This window comes from Maylandia zebra, linkage group LG6 (genome assembly GCF_041146795.1).
Source record: "Maylandia zebra isolate NMK-2024a linkage group LG6, Mzebra_GT3a, whole genome shotgun sequence".
Taxonomy (NCBI): Eukaryota; Metazoa; Chordata; class Actinopteri; order Cichliformes; family Cichlidae; genus Maylandia; species Maylandia zebra.
Genome location: NC_135172.1, coordinates 25,682,382 through 25,701,675, shown reverse-complemented (window position 1 = coordinate 25,701,675; position 19,294 = coordinate 25,682,382). Strand labels below are relative to the sequence as shown.

At 41.5% G+C, this 19,294-nt stretch overlaps 1 protein-coding gene across 6 annotated transcripts in view; it reads left to right on the top strand.

The window, feature by feature from the left end:
* tbc1d1 (TBC1 (tre-2/USP6, BUB2, cdc16) domain family, member 1) overlaps positions 1 to 17,087 on the top strand; it is a 57,855-nt gene extending 40,768 nt beyond the window's left edge. For all 6 annotated transcript variants that reach the window (XM_004564287.6, XM_076884939.1, XM_004564289.6 and 3 more), the window contains 8 exons: positions 2,184 to 2,345; positions 3,063 to 3,221; positions 5,585 to 5,685; positions 5,868 to 6,011; positions 8,068 to 8,227; positions 9,236 to 9,405; positions 15,441 to 15,617; positions 15,715 to 17,087. In XM_004564287.6, coding sequence (XP_004564344.1) covers positions 2,184 to 2,345; positions 3,063 to 3,221; positions 5,585 to 5,685; positions 5,868 to 6,011; positions 8,068 to 8,227; positions 9,236 to 9,405; positions 15,441 to 15,617; positions 15,715 to 15,918 — 1,277 coding nt within the window. In that variant the 3' untranslated portion in view covers positions 15,919 to 17,087. The remainder of the gene's footprint in view (positions 1 to 2,183; positions 2,346 to 3,062; positions 3,222 to 5,584; positions 5,686 to 5,867; positions 6,012 to 8,067; positions 8,228 to 9,235; positions 9,406 to 15,440; positions 15,618 to 15,714) is intronic.
* The last annotated feature ends 2,207 nt before the right edge of the window (positions 17,088 to 19,294 follow it).

Here is a 19,294-nt window from a genome sequence, read left to right as displayed (position 1 = left end):
CCTTTTTCCTGACCCAGTTGGCTCATATCTACACCCATCTAGCCATGTGTCATACCTCTGCCTCTATTTATGAACCATAAATTGACAAGCACATGGTGCTAGATTAACGAATGAAGGTCAATATTGATGTAAGAAAAAGAAAATACAGTTGGGACCACAGCCTCACAATTCTGCCTCACGCAGACACTCTGATCGCACTACACAAACACACACCAATCCAAACATTGCCAGCGTGTGGCGGCTTTCTTGGCGCTCTGTAGATTTATTGTGTTTTAGTCTCCCACAGCGTGCACTCCACCTTTCTGTCCGTTATTTGTCAGGGTGGAGCCCGACTCCGTATCCTCCATTCTATGAGTTTATCTCTCTCGCTGCCGCCTGGTTTGTGGGTCAACTATGAAAACACGCGCGTGCACGTCCATCCATGTGTGCGTATCTTTGTCAGCTCCAGGGTGGGTTATCCTATCCTGTTGTGTTTTATCAAGGGTGGAGTTTTCCGGCGGCAGTGAAAGAGAAAGAAAAGAAAGTAGGAGACAAGGAGAAGGCTAGACAGAGGAAAGAGAAGGAGCGCTAGCTGGGCTCCTGCCAGTGTGCCACTCCTGAGTGACGAGACACTGGTTGCTCTGAACAGATGATAAGACAGACGGCATGGCCACAGCCTCAGCATCTATTCTTACTATGGGTGTGTCAGCTATCTGCTCCGTCCAAGTTTTTTCCCATTAATCTAGATTATGCCTTCCAGGTCATTCCTCTACATTTCTGATTTATGTCCCATAAAAGGTATTCATACAGCTTTTTTTCAGTTTTTTTCCTTAGACCGTTTATTTTGTGAGTTCAAAGCAGCCCTAAAATTACATTTCTTAGTTTGTTTAATAAAATTGTGCTGCTAGTCTTTTTCTTTCTATTTTTTATTTTTATTTTTTTAATATTCATTCAGCCTTTTTTCCTCTTACACCTTATTTTCCTAGAGTCCTTTGCAGTGCCGGCTGCGATGGGTGGCCTCCTGCCTCTGTCTCTGTCCTCCTGTAATGATGATATCACTCTCCCGAGCGCAGCCAAGCTGCAGCTGGTCACTGGGTGGACACCACATTTGAACGGAAAGGGTGGGGGCGTCCACAGGGGAAGAGGGAGGGGGTGGTGGTGGGACTATACAGACATGGGATTGACTGAGAAGAAAAAAGAGAGAAGACATGGGTTTTGGGCTAAGAGATTTGGGGAGGGAGAGAGGAAGGGTGTTGTCATAGAGAGAGGAACAGATGAGGGGTGCTGGGTGTGCCCTCACCTTCTTTGATCACTGGTGTCAACATGTTGCAACGGAATTCAGTTTGTGTTTTTCTGTTTGGTTTGTAAACTGTACTAACCTGAAAGTCCAGTGGGAGGTTTTCCTTTACATCGAACCAAAAAAGACAAACAAAAAAGTTTCATAAATAAAGGGGATGTTGCAATTATGTACGTCTCCAGTTATTGCTAATTAGATCTCCATGTGAAAATTAAGGCATCCTCGGGGTATTTTTTTGACTGTGGGTCGTAAACAAGAGCTGTGTCTTTCATAGCTTAGAGCAACACTTTCTGTACTAACTGAAGGGATCTATTGAGAATTCCAGCTACAGGATGTTGCAGAGGGTCGGACAGACAGCTGTGGTCTTATGTTCCTTTGAAGGGGTTGCAAAGAAAACACCCATAGAAGCAGATCTAGTGACAGTAAAGTTTCTATAATCAGCATGGTTAAGCACAGTAGAGTAAATTGCACTCTGGATGCCATGTAAAGGGGACACTTTCCTTAAAGAACCTGAAGAGTCATCAAGCAAGTTGTCACCGCTGTTTAGTGATTTTCTTTTCTTTTCACTCACTATCACCTGTATCTTCTGACCTTTGCTGAGAAGTGTATTAATGCAGTGCAGCTGCATGTTTCTGCTCATCACTTTGCCACAACAAAGAGCGAACGAAAGTCAGGATTAGTAATTTATCAAAGTGCACGGGTGCTATGTGAGGCTCATTTTAATACGCAAAACCAAACTGAAATCGATAGCGCATAATTCCGAGAGTTTTGAGCAGCGCACATAATGATGAGATGATGGGCCTCAAATAGTTCTCAGAAACCGAGTCCTAACACCTCAGCTCCACCAGCAAACGCACAGTGTTGTTGCTTTTTCTCACATGTGTTGTTTGTGTGTTTGTGTTTGTAGCATCAGAGAACGATCTGCAGAACAAGCGCCTGAAGTTGGACTATGAAGAAATCACTCCGTGTCTGAAGGAGGTCACGCTGGTGTGGGAGAAAATGCTAGGAACTCCCGGGAGGGCAAAGGTCAAATTTGACGCCGAGACCATACATACTGCAGTTGCACAAGGTACATACTTGGCTCCACAAACACATGCTCTATATCAGTTCCTCCTGTAAATGTTTATTCTTCTTAAAATCAGCAGAGATTTTCAAATATTGACCAAACCTTAACGCACAAAGCTCCAAAAACTGTAACTTATCTTCATAACTGTTTTTTAAAATGTGGCAAAAGCAAGGTGACTGAATTCCATGAGGCATTCTACTCACTGTTTTTGGGCACAGTGAACTCGGTGTCTATTCCCTTTGACATTTTTATCTCTGGTGCGTGTCTCTAATCATCAGGCCTTTTTGTTCTGTCCATTTTCTAGTATCAGCATGTTCTGCAGCGTGGACAGGAAGGTTATCTACTGTGCACACGGCCTCGAACAACGAGTCCAACACACGTATTTACACACAGAAAGGTCACCATATAACAAATAGCAGTCTGAGAACCTGGTGAATTAGGGATACAAGCTGGATAATCCATCTGAGAGGAAGCTGAGAGTAAATTTTACATGCAAGAAGCGGGCAAGCGGTGATTGAACGATGCTCGGGATATTAGTAGATTAAAATTATGATGGAGACAACTTCTGTTACTAAGTTCTACAGGCATGTACAAATAGTTAATAACTCAAGAAGGGTAGAAATCCCTTTGGACATGGCGGACGCGTTTCACTCAACATGGTAGCGTTCTGTCCCACGTTTGTCCTCATCACCCTCTCCTTCCTTTATCGTTGTCTGGCAGGTGTCCCAAGGCAACACAGAGGAGAGATCTGGAAGTTTCTCGCCGAACAGTACCGGTTAACACAGACAGTCCCTTCCCGGCCCCCTTCTAATCACACTCCATACAAAGAGCTGCTGAAACAACTCACCTCACAGCAACATGCCATCCTCATCGACCTGGGTAATGCATCCACGGTTAACATGCAGGGTTAAACTGCGTGTGGGTTATCTAAATGTGCCTGGTACATTCGCTTTCCCATGTCGTCAATGTCACAAAAGTGATTTTTAACAATGTGTATATTTTACGAATCGCAGTCTAATTCAAAACAGTAAATAAATAAACACATTTTATGTCATCAGTTAAGTCTAATAACTTTAGTCTAATTGCAGTCGTTGTATGCATAAAATGCCTACACACTTTCTTTTACAGCCAAATGTAAGTTGGTTGTTTCTTTAAATAATATATTTTCTCTAAATGCTATGTATGCCACAAACACTGCCAACGCATTATTAATCCCATTTGAACCCCTGATTACCACTGGTGATCGTTGGCCTGCAGGCTGCCTGTTGAAGAACCTGTAATTTAAAAACAAAAAAACTCGTGAGCTAAACTTGATTCATTGCCTTTTTTTCTGTTCTTATTTATGCTGTTTTGCAACGTTTGGATGACTCCCTGACAGTCACACTTAGACCACTTGCAGATTCACACTGGCAGTTTCCTCATGACCTTGGACTGATCCTTTAACATTGAAGCCCAATCAGGAGCATCGTTTGTGTTTTTGTGTTTAGACAGTCAGTGTCGAGTTCTACTGGAATGACCCAGAGGCGTCTCAGGTTGAACGTGCAGCAAAACTGTCAAAAGTGTGTATCACAGATTTTCCCCTTCAGGTGTTCAGAATGAGACTTTCGAAGAGTGAGCCAAACATAACAGGAGCAAGCTGAACGACTATAAGGAGAATGCCTTTAATGGTTTAAGAGCCATATTTACTTAGAAAGTAAAGTGTTTGATTCTTTGTCGTCATACCCTGTACATCTATAACCTTTAATATAGGTGCAACAGCTGATTGTGAGCACGGGAGCCTCTCTAATCCTTTTGTTTGGCGCTTCAGTCAGCATGCATGCCAAGCATAATCACTACTTTGTAGCTACAGTGCATAAAGGAAAAGAAAACATAAGATTTTAGTAGAACTGTTGCTTTTAAATAATCAATTTGTCAGTCTCTTTGTGTGACGTGTGTGATGTTTATAAATTCACGTAGCCAAACACCTCATTGTTCCCACTGGTTTATGGTCATTCTTTGACAAGTACTGTGAAAAATGTAAATTTCCTTCTGCGTGATACCAAGAAGTCAAACGTACATAGCAAACGCCACATAAACTGCATATATTCTTTTGTATTTGTCAAACCTCATTTTAACACTTTCTCCCTTAAATGCTCCCAACACCTCCCACCCAAAAACCCACATACACTCACTACCTACACCCCACCCATATAACACCCACATATATATACATAGACACATCCACCCACAGATCTGTCCCTGTAGTGCTTCCCCTCCCTCAGTTTTTGCTTTTGACCCTGTGTTTTTCATGTTATTTACTCTACATCTAATAGGGCAGGGACAGCTGTAACGGCGTGCACATACAAACTGGTGGTTTGCATACATGGTCTAATATAAAGGTGTTATATGCAGTGTGATAAACACAGTGTTTGTCACACTGAAGCTACAAAAATAAGAATGCAGGTAGAAGATTTATGGCAGCTCAAGGCTATTTCCTTCACATAAACAAGCAAAAGAGGAATTTATTTATTTTTTTGGTTAGAATGTAGGTGCGTAACACATTGCATTCCCACACCTTTTATGTAGCAGAATAGACACACTTTCCTCCAGGCAGGGGAGGGAGTCATGACATTATGTTCACCAGCTTAAATCCCCCACGCACATTCCTTTAATATACACTCACACGGTTTTCATTCGGTTCTCTAAAACCTCACATCACTAACTGTAAATCAAGTCCTCAGTCCCCTGACACACACCTGCCAATTACTAGTCTGTCCTTCCTTAGAGTGCTTTTTTGTTTTGTTTTTAAATGGAGCGCATTCCTTATTGTCATTTTTGAAACATACACGTCCAATCCACTAATACACGTTAAGCCTCTGAAGCACGGGGATCGGTTCTCTTTAAAAAGCTGCATTCATCTGTGCGCTTCTCAAGAACCTGTTTGTAAGCGTGTTTGCTCCAAAAGAGTACGTGCATGCAGCTGCACTGAGCTCCTTTTTAACGTCAACAGCAAAGTGAGAAGTTCTGCATCCACAGCGAAGATCAGCAGTGTATATGCTTTGTTCAAAAACATGGACACACCCAGATGCTGCTGAATAGAATAGAGCGAATTAAAATAAACCATGAGAAGAAAATGTTACACTTCTAAAGCTGTGTCAGTGTTGTTTTCGACTGCGTATCTGGTGCATTAGTTTGAAATAATATTTAATGCAAACTACGGACGTTGCTGAGAGATAATATGCCGCTCCGCTCTTCTCTTCCAGGTCGTACTTTTCCCACACATCCATATTTCCAAGCCCAGCTGGGGGCAGGACAGCTGTCTCTCTATAATATCCTGAAAGCCTACTCACTGCTTGACCCTGAGGTATCATTGAATTCTGTTTTTGCTTTATTTCTGCCTTTCTCCTCTTTCATTCTGCATGTTTCTTTTGATATTCAGTGGAAAAAAGGAAGAAAAAAAAGCCAGCTGTTACCTGTCTTTTAGACTTGAGAGAGTTTCCCTCCCCTGTGTTGTCGGCATCAAGTTTGTGGTTGTCGTTTTTGTAGGTGGGATACTGCCAGGGCCTGTCCTTCATCGCTGGAGTGCTGCTTTTACACATGGGGGAAGAAGACGCCTTCGACATGCTCAAATTTCTAATGTACGATGCTGGGCTCCGCAAACAGTACAGGCCTGACATGATTATCCTGCAGGTACAGTGTTCACCCACACAATATTCTCTTGTCAGTGTCCCCAAACAACTTAATCTACATTATGTTTCCCTTTCTTAAATACTTGAATCACATGAGCAAAGCCCTCCAGTTCCAGTGGTTATGTAGTTGAGTAATGTCACTAACTCACATTTTCTGGAATTTGATGCTTCTTATTCCCCTTTTTTTGTTTTTAGATGACACGTCTGCTTACGTTTTCGTTTTCAAACAAAAACAGTGAATTAATGGCCTCTAGAGCGTTGGTGAGGTTGAGACATGGTCTTAGTGCTTGGCATTGGAATTTAGTTGCATTAGTACTCGCCACACAGTTGGTAAATAGTGCTCGTGTTACAGATAACTACGTCATTGGTTTTGAATTCCAGTGTGGGATTGAATTTCATCTTTTGATAGAACTAGAACCAAAAGAGCTACATACTATGGTTAAATGCTAAACAACCTTGTTATCATGCTAAACATCATGTGTTTTGTTCCTGAATTCAAGCGCAGGTCACGTAACAATAAAAAGCTTGTGAGCTAATCCAGGGAGTCCAACACCAGTCCAACATGCGGCATACTCCACAATAATATTGCACAGGACTGTTGCTTTTTCTCAAGCTTCAAACTATGAATATGAACGAAGTGCTGTTACGATCTTGGTGCTCGTGATCCTTAATCAATAAATTCAAAAGGTCCTTGACGGCTTTCCACTTTGTGAACGTTATACACACCTTTTGTGAACAATCCCTCATTTTACTTTGCTGCTAGAATGAAAGTGAACAAAACCAGATAATAACTCATCAATCATTTTGTGGTTTTTGAGGTCAAAACGAGAAATTCTATATTGTCAAAGCAAATATGATGACGGGATGAGGCAGGTTGTCTGCTGTGGTGACCCCAAGAGGGGAGCAGCTGAAAGAATTCCTGGCGAGTCTGGTTCTTCCACACAAACTGTGCCAAATCTGCTGTTAATCAAAGTGATTACAAGCTTTTACGGCAGCACCATGTGGCTCTTTGTGACCAATTTCACTCAGCGGCAACCAGCAGCTACTCACCAGCTGGTTGAGGTAGACACATTTTTCCCTTGTGGTCTGTGGTGGCCACAGGATCACTATGTTCTAGGTCTGTGTGACTGATTTCATAGTATTTGCAAGGAACCTCATGTAACTGGTTGCATCCTCATTTTCATCCAGGAATAGTGGTTGCCAAGCAGTCAACAACTGGCCTTTATGGCTGAGGCCTAACCTGAAAGTTCTGTGAGGTGCTTAAAAGTTTTTCCCATCCTTGTGTACAAACACTCATATGGCTAACCCCGATCATAAATAACGTGAAATTTAATTAAAGATGGTTTTAAAAATAAACTGTGTTGTTCTCTTTGAGTGTTAAGTGACGATAATACACAGTGAGGCAGCAGCATACACTTAAATGACATCTGCATAATCCAGCACTGGTAAAAAGGCCATTTTCCATAGTGTACCCTGACTAGTTTAAGAGTCACTGTTGTCAGCATTTCAGTTTAACATTAATCTAATCAAAACTTATTTCTTATACCACTTTAAATGAGGCACCTTTGGTAAACTTGGTGTGGATGTGATCTACCACGGATAACGTTGGAGTTGCTCTGTAGAAAGACAAATTGATATGACCTCACCGCAGCACTTTGTATGAGGGAGTTAGGAAAGTATTCACATGTAGTGCAATACTCTATACTTTGCTATGGTGAATGAACGGAGTGGCTCATTAATGATAAGTGAAAAATTGCTTAAAAAATAATTGTCATACCACACAGGAAGCCCTCGTTTTACCCTCCAAGGAGGTGACCTCATAATAAGGTGTCGTGTTATTGGTCCATTCTAAAACTTGTGTTTGCGTCGTAAACTTAAGGGGAAAAAAATCTTTCCATTTTTTACCAAGACGTTTGTCTTCCTGAATACTCTCTATTAAAATCCTACAAATGTTCATGTATAACAGATCCAGTTTTTAAAGCATGTGTGAAATAATAAAAGCCCCTCATACAAAGTCATGTTACACCTTTACAACGAAGTGCTGTTGCTCCTCTCAGATCCAGATGTACCAGCTGTCGCGACTGCTTCATGACTATCACAGGGATCTTTACAGCCACTTGGAGCAGCAGGAGATCGGGCCCAGCTTATATGCCACCCCCTGGTTCCTCACGGTCTTCGCCTCACACTTTCCCCTCGGGTTTGTGGCCAGAGTTTTTGGTAAGCTTTGAAGGCTTTCTATTTCTGCACAGTGGATTTGGTGGGTCGCCGCCTTGTTTCTTCTTCCTGATAGAAGCACAGCAGTATTGACGCATGACAGGAAAAAGGATGACGGGGCGTTTACAGTGATGTTTAGTTATCTCTACTCCCTAGGTATCTCATCTAATTAGATCTTGAACCCAAAATGCTGAAAGGAAATTGTCAGAGCTAAATGAAATTTTAGTAACTGATTGAAGATAAGTAGTACTATAATCCTGAAAGTTTGGTGAAGGAGTTGGGGAGGGACTTCAGGCAAAGTAAAGGATTCAGTTGAGTCATGTGCACACTGAGACTCAGTTACAGTTACTGTTTATCTGTTAAGTGACCTTTTCCTCATTTGTGTAAATGCCATCACGCCCACAGAGGGTATATGTTTTCTGGAGTTGCCTTTCTCTCTACCTCATTCCTTCCGCACTTTTGTTTTCACGCCTAATTTCTTACATAGTACTCAGTCATTGAACCAGACTCACTGGCTCCTTGTGCTCATCTGAGCATAACACTTCATTTGTGTGTGTGTTGACGTGCACGAGCGTGCGTGTGTTGCGCTTAGCGGCCATCACATTTGCACTGTCAGGTTTTTGATATCATCTGTGGGGCCCACACCTCTGCTGCCATTCCTTAATCTTCTGTATGATCTCATGCAATCCTGCCTAACCCTTACCACACCCTGATGTATTCACAGTATACACACACAAATGCTCTCTGGCTCTGCAGATTCACAATGGCCTACATTTATGTTTGCTTAAACGTTTTCTGCTGACGTCAAATCATTGTTCCCATTAATGAGCCTTTAAGTTGCCATTAAACAGGGTAAGCTCTGCTGTCAGCACATGTCAGTATTGATTTTTACAATATGTAATTTAAGAGTGCCGTCACGCTAGAGCCTTTTTTAGCCTCCTTTCCCTGTGTTTTCTGGGTTTTTTCCCCGCTTGCCTCTGTAACTTATCCTTCCTTTTTGTCCTCTGTCAGATATGGTGTTTCTGCAGGGGTCAGAGGTCATCTTCAAGGTGGCCTTAAGCCTGCTGGGGAGCCACAAGCCTCTGATCCTGCAGCACGATAGCTTGGAGTCTATTGTGGATTTCATCAAGACCATGCTACCCAACCTGGGCCTTGTACAGATGGAGAAAACCATCAACCAGGTTAGACAAGGAGACAAAGTTGTTTAGTAATGTGTAACTACTCATTTTAACTAGGGCTGCTCGATTATGGCAAAAATGATAATCGCGATTATTTTCACTGAAATTGAGATCTCGATTATTTGACGATATTTATTTAACAATAACAATGTATTGAATAATGACTTTAAAAAATAATATAAAATAGTGTGCAAATACTGATAACAGTGCAAATGTTTGCAATATAAAAAATAAATGAAAAATGTAAACATCTATGTTTAGTGAACTTTGCAGTGTTGCTCTGTGGTGCAGCTACGACACTGTAGCAAAGTTTACACACTATGTCTACTTGATCCACGTCTGACTCCGCGAACCCACAATGTTTCCACACCACTGAAGTTTTCTTTACCTCTCTTTTCAACCAACGGCAGTCACTCTCCTCTCCAAATAACTTCTGCTTAGCTTTCCGAGCTTCCCTCGGGTCCTCTTAATTGTTGTGACACGTGTTCGAAATGCAGAGAGGTGCGCTCGATTTGCCACACGGAGCAGCGCGAGAGTAAAGCACGAGGGAGGGGCTAATAATCGGCTCAGTCATTTTTAATGATCGTTGAAAGCCCAGATCGTAATCGTGATTAAAATTCGATTAATTGAGCAGCCCTAATTTTAACACTGGAGTACAGAAATCTATTTTTTTTTTTTTTTTTTTTTTTTTATCAGTGTGATCTTATGTATTGAGTTTTGGGAGCTATAGAAAGGTTGTGAGCCATCGTCCTATTGACAGGGTTTTAATAGTTTTGCGATTTTATTAGTTTTTATTTAGTTTTGACTTCAGATTTTCAATTTTATATCAGTTTTAATTAGTTTTTACCAATTGTTTGCTAGTTTAGTTTTTATTTTATTTGAAAATCCTTAGTTTCAGTTTAGTTTTGATTAGTTTCAGTTATAGTTTTAGTTGTGTTTGCAATAATTAAGTGTAACAAAATCCCAGTTTCATCATATCAGTCATGCTCTTCTGCTTATCCTTGGGTATGTTGCTATTCCAGCTACCATACCCTGCACCCTGGACAGGTCGCCTGCCTGTCGCAGGGCTAACATGCAGAGACAGACAACTCACATTCCCAGCTATGGGTTCTTTAAATAAATAAATAAATAAAGGCAGATGAACAACCATTGATACCAGGCAACTATAAAATGTATATCTTGGCCCCAATAAGACTATTAACTCTTGCAGCACCGGGTGTTCATAATTTTGGTTCATATGAATTGATAAACTTTTTGAAGGCAATTGACTCACACAGTTATGTAGATATCTCCGTCCTGTTGTCTCGGGATGCATCACGCTGCCTTGCCTGGGGTTAGCTTCTGTTTCTGGGGATGAGGGTTGAGTGTGCTCCCTTACCTTCTCAAGGTAAGCTAGGTTAGCCTTCTTGTGTGAGCTTTTCAAGTGCACTTTAAGGTTTGTGGGATTTTTTTCCCTTTAGAAATGCCCCTCATAATTTGTCTCTTTCCACTACAAGACACTTGCTTCATCCAAAACACAGTCATGTTCAAAGTAATCCCAAATTTGACTCTGGCGCTTTCTCACGACTTTTCCTGACATGATTCTGCGCGTGGACGGAGCAGCAACACAGACGACTCGACTAACGTACTGCCACCTGCTGGCATAATGAGACAGCAAGAGAAAAATCTGGAAACTAAACTTATTTTCACCCTTGACTATTGTATGACACGCACACATCAATGAAAACTAAACACATTTTTGCTATAAATTCAGGTAATTTTAGTTAGTTTTGTGAACACTCATTACAGTTTTAGTTAGTTTTCCTTTTTTTGTTTTTATTTTTGTTTCCGTTAACGAAAATGTTTTTTCACTTCTAGTTTTCGTTATTTCGTTAGTTTTCATTAACGATAATAACCTTGCCTATTGAGATAATTGAGTCATTGCTGAACAATTGGTCTGGCGTGATTTTTAATTTTCATGTTTGAAACAAAACTAACAACTAGTTGGATGTAGGACAGTGAGAAAGACTTTCTCTATGAATTCCTAAAGAAATATCTGTTCACAATGTACGTGTGTACTTTCATTTTAAAGAGCGAGTGATGCATAACTATTCTAGATAAATGTTAGTCAGCGGTAAAAAGTAACTTCTTTTTTTTTCCCCAGTGTTTTCTATCAGACTCTTGATATTTGGTCTTTTCTATGGTTGAAAATAGGGCTCGGCTATATCATACCGTTCACGGTAATACTGGCGCATGCGCAGTGCCTTTGTTTACATACGCACATGGCGGCGACGCAGAATGAGAAGAGCGAAAGTTGATCGTTAAATGAAACGGATGAACCAGAATTGGTTTGTAAAAATGCTGCAACTTCAGTGGTGTGGAACTGGTTTAGCTTTCGTCCATCAGATACACAACAAAGCACTATTTTTGGTAGTGCATGCTAGCAGGCCGTCGTTATTACCGTGTTTTTTGGAAAATCAATCCTTTGATTTTTCTGAAAATCGACAGTGCCCCTTATAATCCCGTGTGCCTTATGTATGAATTCTGGTTGTGTTTACTGACCTGGAAACAATTTTATGTCGTACACGGCGCTCGAAAATCGGTCAAATGTTTCAGTACGACTTTGCTAAGCTACGAACCCACACCGCTTGATGGATTGTCGGAGCATTACGGCTATCGTAGGAAGGAGCCTCGCGGAGTGATACGTACTGCGCTTCAACATAATAGTACCCTATTATGTGTATAACCTCTTTTTAAGTTTTGTGGATACATGGTTATGCTGAGGATATGTTGGCCAATTTCCACTGGAAATGCCTTTAGGTTAAACTGTCAGCAAGGATTTTGCATTTGCACTGTTAAATTTTTATATAACTTTAATGCACATAAAAAAAACAGCTGCTTGTTCATGGTTGTTTTTTTGTTTTTTGTTTTTTTGCACTAATAAAGTTGAGGAGTTGTAAAGTATTTTGTCTAGTGTCAGTTATATCGTTAGTTATATTGTTATCACAAATTTTCAAATGTATATCGTGATAAATATTTTTGGTCATATCGCCATGCTCTAGTTGAAAATGCAGAAACGCTGATTCTACAACAGCCGGTGTGACAAAAATATTGATCTTTTGCACAATTTGATGCCTTTATAACACAAACATTCTATTTAAAATGATCTGAACTTCGTATGTGAAAACAGAGGAACGCCTGTTACTTCCTGTGGGACCTAATGCTACAGATTTTTGCAGCTTTCAGTTTTCTTTCTAAGATCTATATTTGACATATGGCAAAAATCAGCTCGTCTTCAATCCAAAGTTTTAACAGATAAAACTTTGGATTGAGGAGGTGGAGAAGATTTATGTAATAAAAAAACGTTTTCATTTATCTCCATAATTCTCCTCGTAACATCTTTGATCCGTTGCTCATACCGAGGCTGCTGGCTTGTGGCTGGCTCTGAGCTCTGGATAGCTTTAGCTTTAGCCAGTTTGCCTTTGTTTGTCTTTGAAATGTCCTCCATGTTCAGCTGTGAGGTTTGTTATAAAAAATTTCCTGGTGGTCCTCCTGCAGTTTATTTTGGCGACTTTGTGCCTTTACTCACGCTCATACCAGACATCGTTCACACGATAACCAGCACCGAGCTCATCAGATTAGCTGTTGTAAAACTGGACGTTCTTTTCTTGTCTGTTGTTGCTCTAAATGAGCTCACGAAACTATTAAAACATTTTTACTAAGTTCACGGAACAGATGTTTCATTTTGAGATCTGGTTTTACAACTCGCAGCAGTTAAAGGAGACAGTTTAATGGCTTCACAATGAGACAAAGGAGAATGATATCCTGCTTGAGTGACAGAGGCTATCAGGGCCAGCCACACCCTGCCTTTACAACAGTGATGAGAGCAGCTGATGGGTGGAGTGTGTGTGTGTGAAGTTATGCAAATTTTACCTCATGCGTCACCATTTGGAAAAATACCACGTCAGTAAGATGGGCCTCTCACGCTGATCAACTCGAGTGGGTAAAATCTCATAGTCTTGGTCAGGTTTCACTTTTTAGTGTAATTTATGGTTGCCATGAGAAAATGTTAACCATTAAGGTGCGCGGTAATGTGGCTGTCAGCTATCACTAGGGATGGGTATCGTTTAGGTTTTATCCGATACCGGTGCCAAACCAGTACTTTTGAAATGGTGCCGGTGCTCAAACGGTGCTCAAACCGGTGCTTAAAGAATGGAGAACACAAAATTGGTCCAAAAACCTCTCATGTTCAGCAGTTTTTTTTGTAAAAAGATAACAATGTTAGCCTTTTCTGCAGCTATGGGGCATATATGGTATCACTCTTGGCTGGAAGCAGTGCTTAATCAATGGAAAAAACACAAACTTTGTCCAAAAACCTCTCATGTTTAACTGTTTCCCACTTTTTCTTTGGTCATTTTAGCCTTTTTGGCCAGGGTGAAGGGAGTATCTTCCATCAAACAAGAAGACAGCCACATGTAGCTATGATGATGTTTGCTAGTTCACCTTACATGCATTAATGTAATAACCTGGTTAGCCTACTCAACGTAAATTACACACGAACAACATTAAGCTACTCACGCAGAGAAGAACGGCTGCTGCTGCTGCATCATTATCCTCATCATTTCTGCTACACTGACAGGGCTAGGGGCCAGGACTCTATTCTTCGGGTTTTTGGGGGATGTTGCTAACTCCGGGTCCGATAACAGGCAACCCACGCACAGTACATGCGCTCGGTGTGAGCTCTTGCAGCAAGCTATCAAATACGGCGCATTTCTCGGCTTTTAAAAAAAACGCTATGCGTCGCCAGGTGTTTCATCGGATTTGAGGTGTTACCTCCTTTGACAGTATCACAGTATCAGCTTAAAGCACTTGTTGCTGCTGAGTTTGCATCTTTTGCTGTGAAGTACAGCCAGACTTTTGACCGCTTTGCCTTGGACATTTTAATCTGTAGCTCTGCTCTAAAAGAACGCACGTACCTGGGCCCGCCTACTATCCTCGGAAACGTAAAATGATTGGCTAGAATCTAAAGTGTATCACAGCTTAGGAAAAAAAAAGCACCGAAATAAAGCACCGAAATGTGCGCTGCTTTTCGGTCTGGTTACTACCGTTTATGTCAGAACCGATACCGGTACCCATCCCTAGCTATCACAGATGACACAGAGCTAATAACTCATGGTAAGCTATACTTTAGAAGGTACGCGCTTATCTTATAATTTCTATGAGATGGCAAACTGCTTACTTGCCGGTACTTTCCCTCCAGTGCCACTTTTTCATATCGGATTATGTATATGTTACATGTGTTATGACTCACAGTTTCATCTGAGAAAAAAAAAAGAAAAGTGGGAGTGAACATACTGGATGTGTGGAGACTCCAGGTCAGTTCATTGTTTTGTAATGCCGAAATGTGAAAAATTCTTTGGTCTGGACAACAGCAGCCTGCTCAGTGTGTGTAATGTGTTGACATTGTAGAGTAAACATCCCCAGTTTCACACGAGGCTTTGTTCCTAGTTTTGACCACCATTGCTGTGAGTAATGATAACGTAATTTTGCTGAGAAACACAAAGTGCCCTCAGTGAAATAAAGGGAATACACGTGAGCAAAAGACTATTTTTTTAATTTAAATATATAGATATATATGAGAAATCTCAGTTAATGAGCAGCTCTAAACCGAATGTGTTTGAAGTCTTGTTGAATTGTGTGATTGTGCGGCTGCTTTTGTTTACTGCCTCCAAATGTTGTCTTTGGTGAGAACAATTAGGAATAACGACCGAGCTGCAATAATGAGAGCCGAGTTATAAACAGCAGTGCTAAACTTGTGGAGTACTTTGAGTTTCCATTATTACTCAGTTAAATAGTTACAAAGCCAAAGCAAGAGTTTTAGATCAATCAAATCAGTAAAAATAACAATTAAACCCACTTTTAACCTGGTCATATTCCTTTTATATCCTCCTCACATACATTCTTTTATAATGGTATGACACGATGGAAACACGATTCTCCTGTTTGCAAGCAGTTCAAATGTTCACCCAGCTGAGAGTTATTAAATGCCTCTGCTTCAGGTTTGTGAGATGGATGTGTCCAAGCAGCTCCAAGCCTATGAGGTGGAGTACCACGTGTTGCAGGATGAGCTGCTGGACACGCCCCCGACCCTCAACCAGCACCAGCGAGCTGCGCAGCTGGAGAGGACCAATCAGAGCCTGCGACAGCAGAACCTCGACCTGCTCGAGGAGCTCCAGGTACACACACACACGCACGCTTGCACAAAAGAAGAAAAGCTGCCTTTGCCCGTTCTTTGTTCCATTAGGTCACCGCTCCCTCGCTGTTCTCACCCAGGTGTCCCACGCTCGAGTGTGCAACCTGGAGAGTCGAGTGGAGGCTTTGGCCCAGGCAGAGGGGCAGCTGAAGGAGCAGGTTTCTGCACTGGAGGAGGAGAAGAAGCAGCTGCTGAACACCATCACACACCTCCAGGGCCTCCTCTCCAACCTCGGGATAAACGCCAACCCCGACGGACAGGCGCTGCCTTCACTGTCCGTCTGACAGACAGTCACAGCAGCATCAAAGCTGGAGGGCAGAGAGCAGCACGATAGCAGGACTGTGGACTCGCTGCTTCACCTGCTGGCGAGGGTTGATTAATGAGTCTCTGCCTCGATCCTGCCGCCTCTGGAATGTTTTAATAATAATGATGATGATGATGATAAGAGGACAGATGAAATAGTGGCAGAAATGGGATTGAGGTTGAAGGATAGTACTCTCTTCCTGTGCTCTAATAAATAAACATAAATAATCCCCAAAGATGGCGCTGACTGTACCGCCGGGCCTCGGCTGTTAAAATACTTTTGCACCTGTGTGTGTGTGTGTTTGTGTGTGTGTGTTTGTGTGTGTGATAAATGGAGTTTGTTTGTGTTTTTGGATGCAGCAAAAAATGTACAGCAAGCTTGTAGAACAAAGACTCCACTCTGCAGTATTCAGAGCACTGTTACAAATATCACATTAATTAAGAAACACAAGTTCCTCCCAAAGAAAATGAGATTGTAAGAAGGAGGTGAGATGAAGGGATGGGTGAAGAAATAAACGGCAGCAAAATGTTTTGGGGGGGGTTTGAAATGCAAAGGTTAAATATAACATCGGCTAAATGATGATGATGGTGCTCATATTCTGAGATCAGGGGTGAACTATTTTTGATTCTTCCTAGGCTTTCCTGGCCCTGCGCAATTTGAACTTGAACTTCATTTAAGTTACAGCAGCTTCCAGGAAAAGCAACACAATAAATCCAGTTCATTTCACATCCTGTTGTTTCACCTTTAAACACATGTCAATTCATCTGCATTGATGGGAAAAATCTGATATCTTAGCCGTGCCGCTCCAGCGAGGGGAAGTCCACACATTTACTGAGGAGCTACTCAAAATTACGGCAAAAGACGCTAACTTTAAAGAGGAAAACTTCTGCTGTTGAGACAATCTGTCACCCGTAAATCATTTACTGTATGCAACACACTGAATTCTTCAGCCCGAGCTGCAGCTTGGTGTGCCTGTACGTGAGTGTTTGAATGTCACTGCGTGTCAATGTTCTCACTGATTGCAACAAACCTGTCGGTTTACACTGTAAAGATATTTTTCTTTTACCCCTGACTCTCTTTGCACATGTTCTGTTTTACTATGATTATTGCTACTCTGTACTTTAAAATACATTTCATATTCTTCCAGCACGTCTGAAGCCAGCTTTCTTTGTGCGTGTGTGTGTGAGTGAGTGTGTTGCACTCCAGACCAACATGTGTCGGATGTATAGATTCTTCCACCTCCTGTCTAAACATGTCAGTCATTTTTGAATACCAATATAAGGTTTCCAGTATATAGACGTGCGCTGTACACCGTACTTAAAACACAGACATGTATTTGTTAACAGGAACTCCTCCTGAGGTTGGAGAAGCGGCGTGTTCGGGCAAGTTGTGACCCTGTTAGTTTGCATATAGTGTGAGAGTGGGTACATGAAACAGGAAAGCCAAAAAAAACACCAACAGCAAGACCCCAGACAAGACAAAAAACGGAATTTCTGCAAAATATTTTGTAGTGCGTGTACATGCATGCTTAGTTTTTGTTTTGTTTTTTGCCCTCTGTGATTGGGTTGTTCTGTTAGTCAAGCAGAATGCAAGAGGACTATACGATTTCACCGAGAGATCTTTTTCTCCTTCCATTCCTAAACCTGTTCACGGGCCTCTCCAAGCATGTCTTAATCAGCCACCCAGTCGGGTTGGAGCCATTCTTGGATGGGTTTTTTTGTTTTGTTTTTTGCTTGTTTGATTTTGTGTTTTTAATCACAGAAATGTCACTCATGGAGTTTGCTACAGGTTATTTGTGTGCAAGAGTAAAATGTGCTTATTCAATTTAAAGAAAAGAAGCACATAAATGGTGCGTTTCTATATACCACGCTTAAGTTGGGATGTTAATGAATTAAAAATTAGCTACAGTTTGATACGCTATGCAATGATCATATTACAGTTAGTAGGTCTATAAGACACTTTTTTTTTATAGTTTGGTGAACTGTGTACACCACCAAAGTGAATACTGAATGAAAAAGGCCGCGTGTGATTGAAATGCAGACTTCCAGCTCTAATTCAAGGTGTTTTACAAAAGTTTTGCTATAGAAGTCTGACAGAATATCTCAAAGGAGGAAAAACAGTCTTTGATGACGTCCCTGAGTTATAGACTTCAGGCAGTCACTGACATCAATGGATTTCCAAGTGTTAAAAGCAATCCTGGAATATCCTGAAGTGTATTAATTACTTTTGAGCATGGCCAAAAAACCACCCAAAATTAAATTATAATTAATTAATGTTGGCAATAGATGACATGGCTGCAAACAAAGGACTGAAAAATGGAAGAAAGCCACAGGTGAGTGTGCTGTTTTTTTTCTGCCTCAAATATTAATAAAATAATGTTTTATTTTAATAAGTAATATAAAAAATACAGTTAAACGTGTACCTTCAGCTGCCCCTATCCCTAGCATCCTCGTCCAGTATATCCACTATCCCTCCTCTGCACCTGTACAAAGCATCCCAGCTTTGCCGCTCTAACTTTTGTCACCCTAATAATAATAATTTAAAAAGTGGTTGAAGCTCATTCAGAAATGTCTTTCCCAGTCAAACTTCAACACCTGATTATTCTTTTTCCCAAAATATGTTGGACTTTTTTCTGGTTGTGGAGCCCTTTGGGCCCTATAAGTGGCATTCAGCTGGAGTGCAGGGCATCTGTTTGCATCAGCTACTCCCTCATAATCAAATACACCATGAATTTGAGAAAGCCAGGCCTTCCAGGTCCAGAAGTGGTGCTGCTCTGTAAATGACCTCTGACCGGCCATGTGAGAACAAAGACTTTGCCTGAGCCTCAGGGATCAACAGAAGAATTGCTAATACTGTCTGTTAACTGCTTCGCTGATCTGTGGGGTGAAGGCACAGCTCATGTCTTGATCCAAACCAAACACTGCAGCTGAGTGGAGATTTCCATGAAGCAGCAACAAAGAGAGTCATGTTCTCTACATAACATCCAGAAGCCAGACACACCTTCGTCTGTAAATGTCACTGATTAGCATGACTGCTCCTTACGTGGCCACACCTCACAGCCCACCAGAACCGCCTGATAAATGAGGTTTCTTATGTTGCAATTATGGGGTTTTGTAACAGTGGTGTGTGCACATGTGTGTGTGTGTCGCACCTGCTGTGTCAGAGCTCCTAATGTTACAGGCTGAAAAGGGAACAAGCTTCTTCTCTGTTGGGGAAAGATGATTTGTCACATGACTGTGGTTGAAACTCGGCTTACAGATTTTCTCTGGTTGAGTGAGCTGCGATGGAGCTGGATCACCCCGCGTCTGCTGCGCTGCCTACGCTGTGTGTAAACAGTCTACTGAATGTGTACAAAG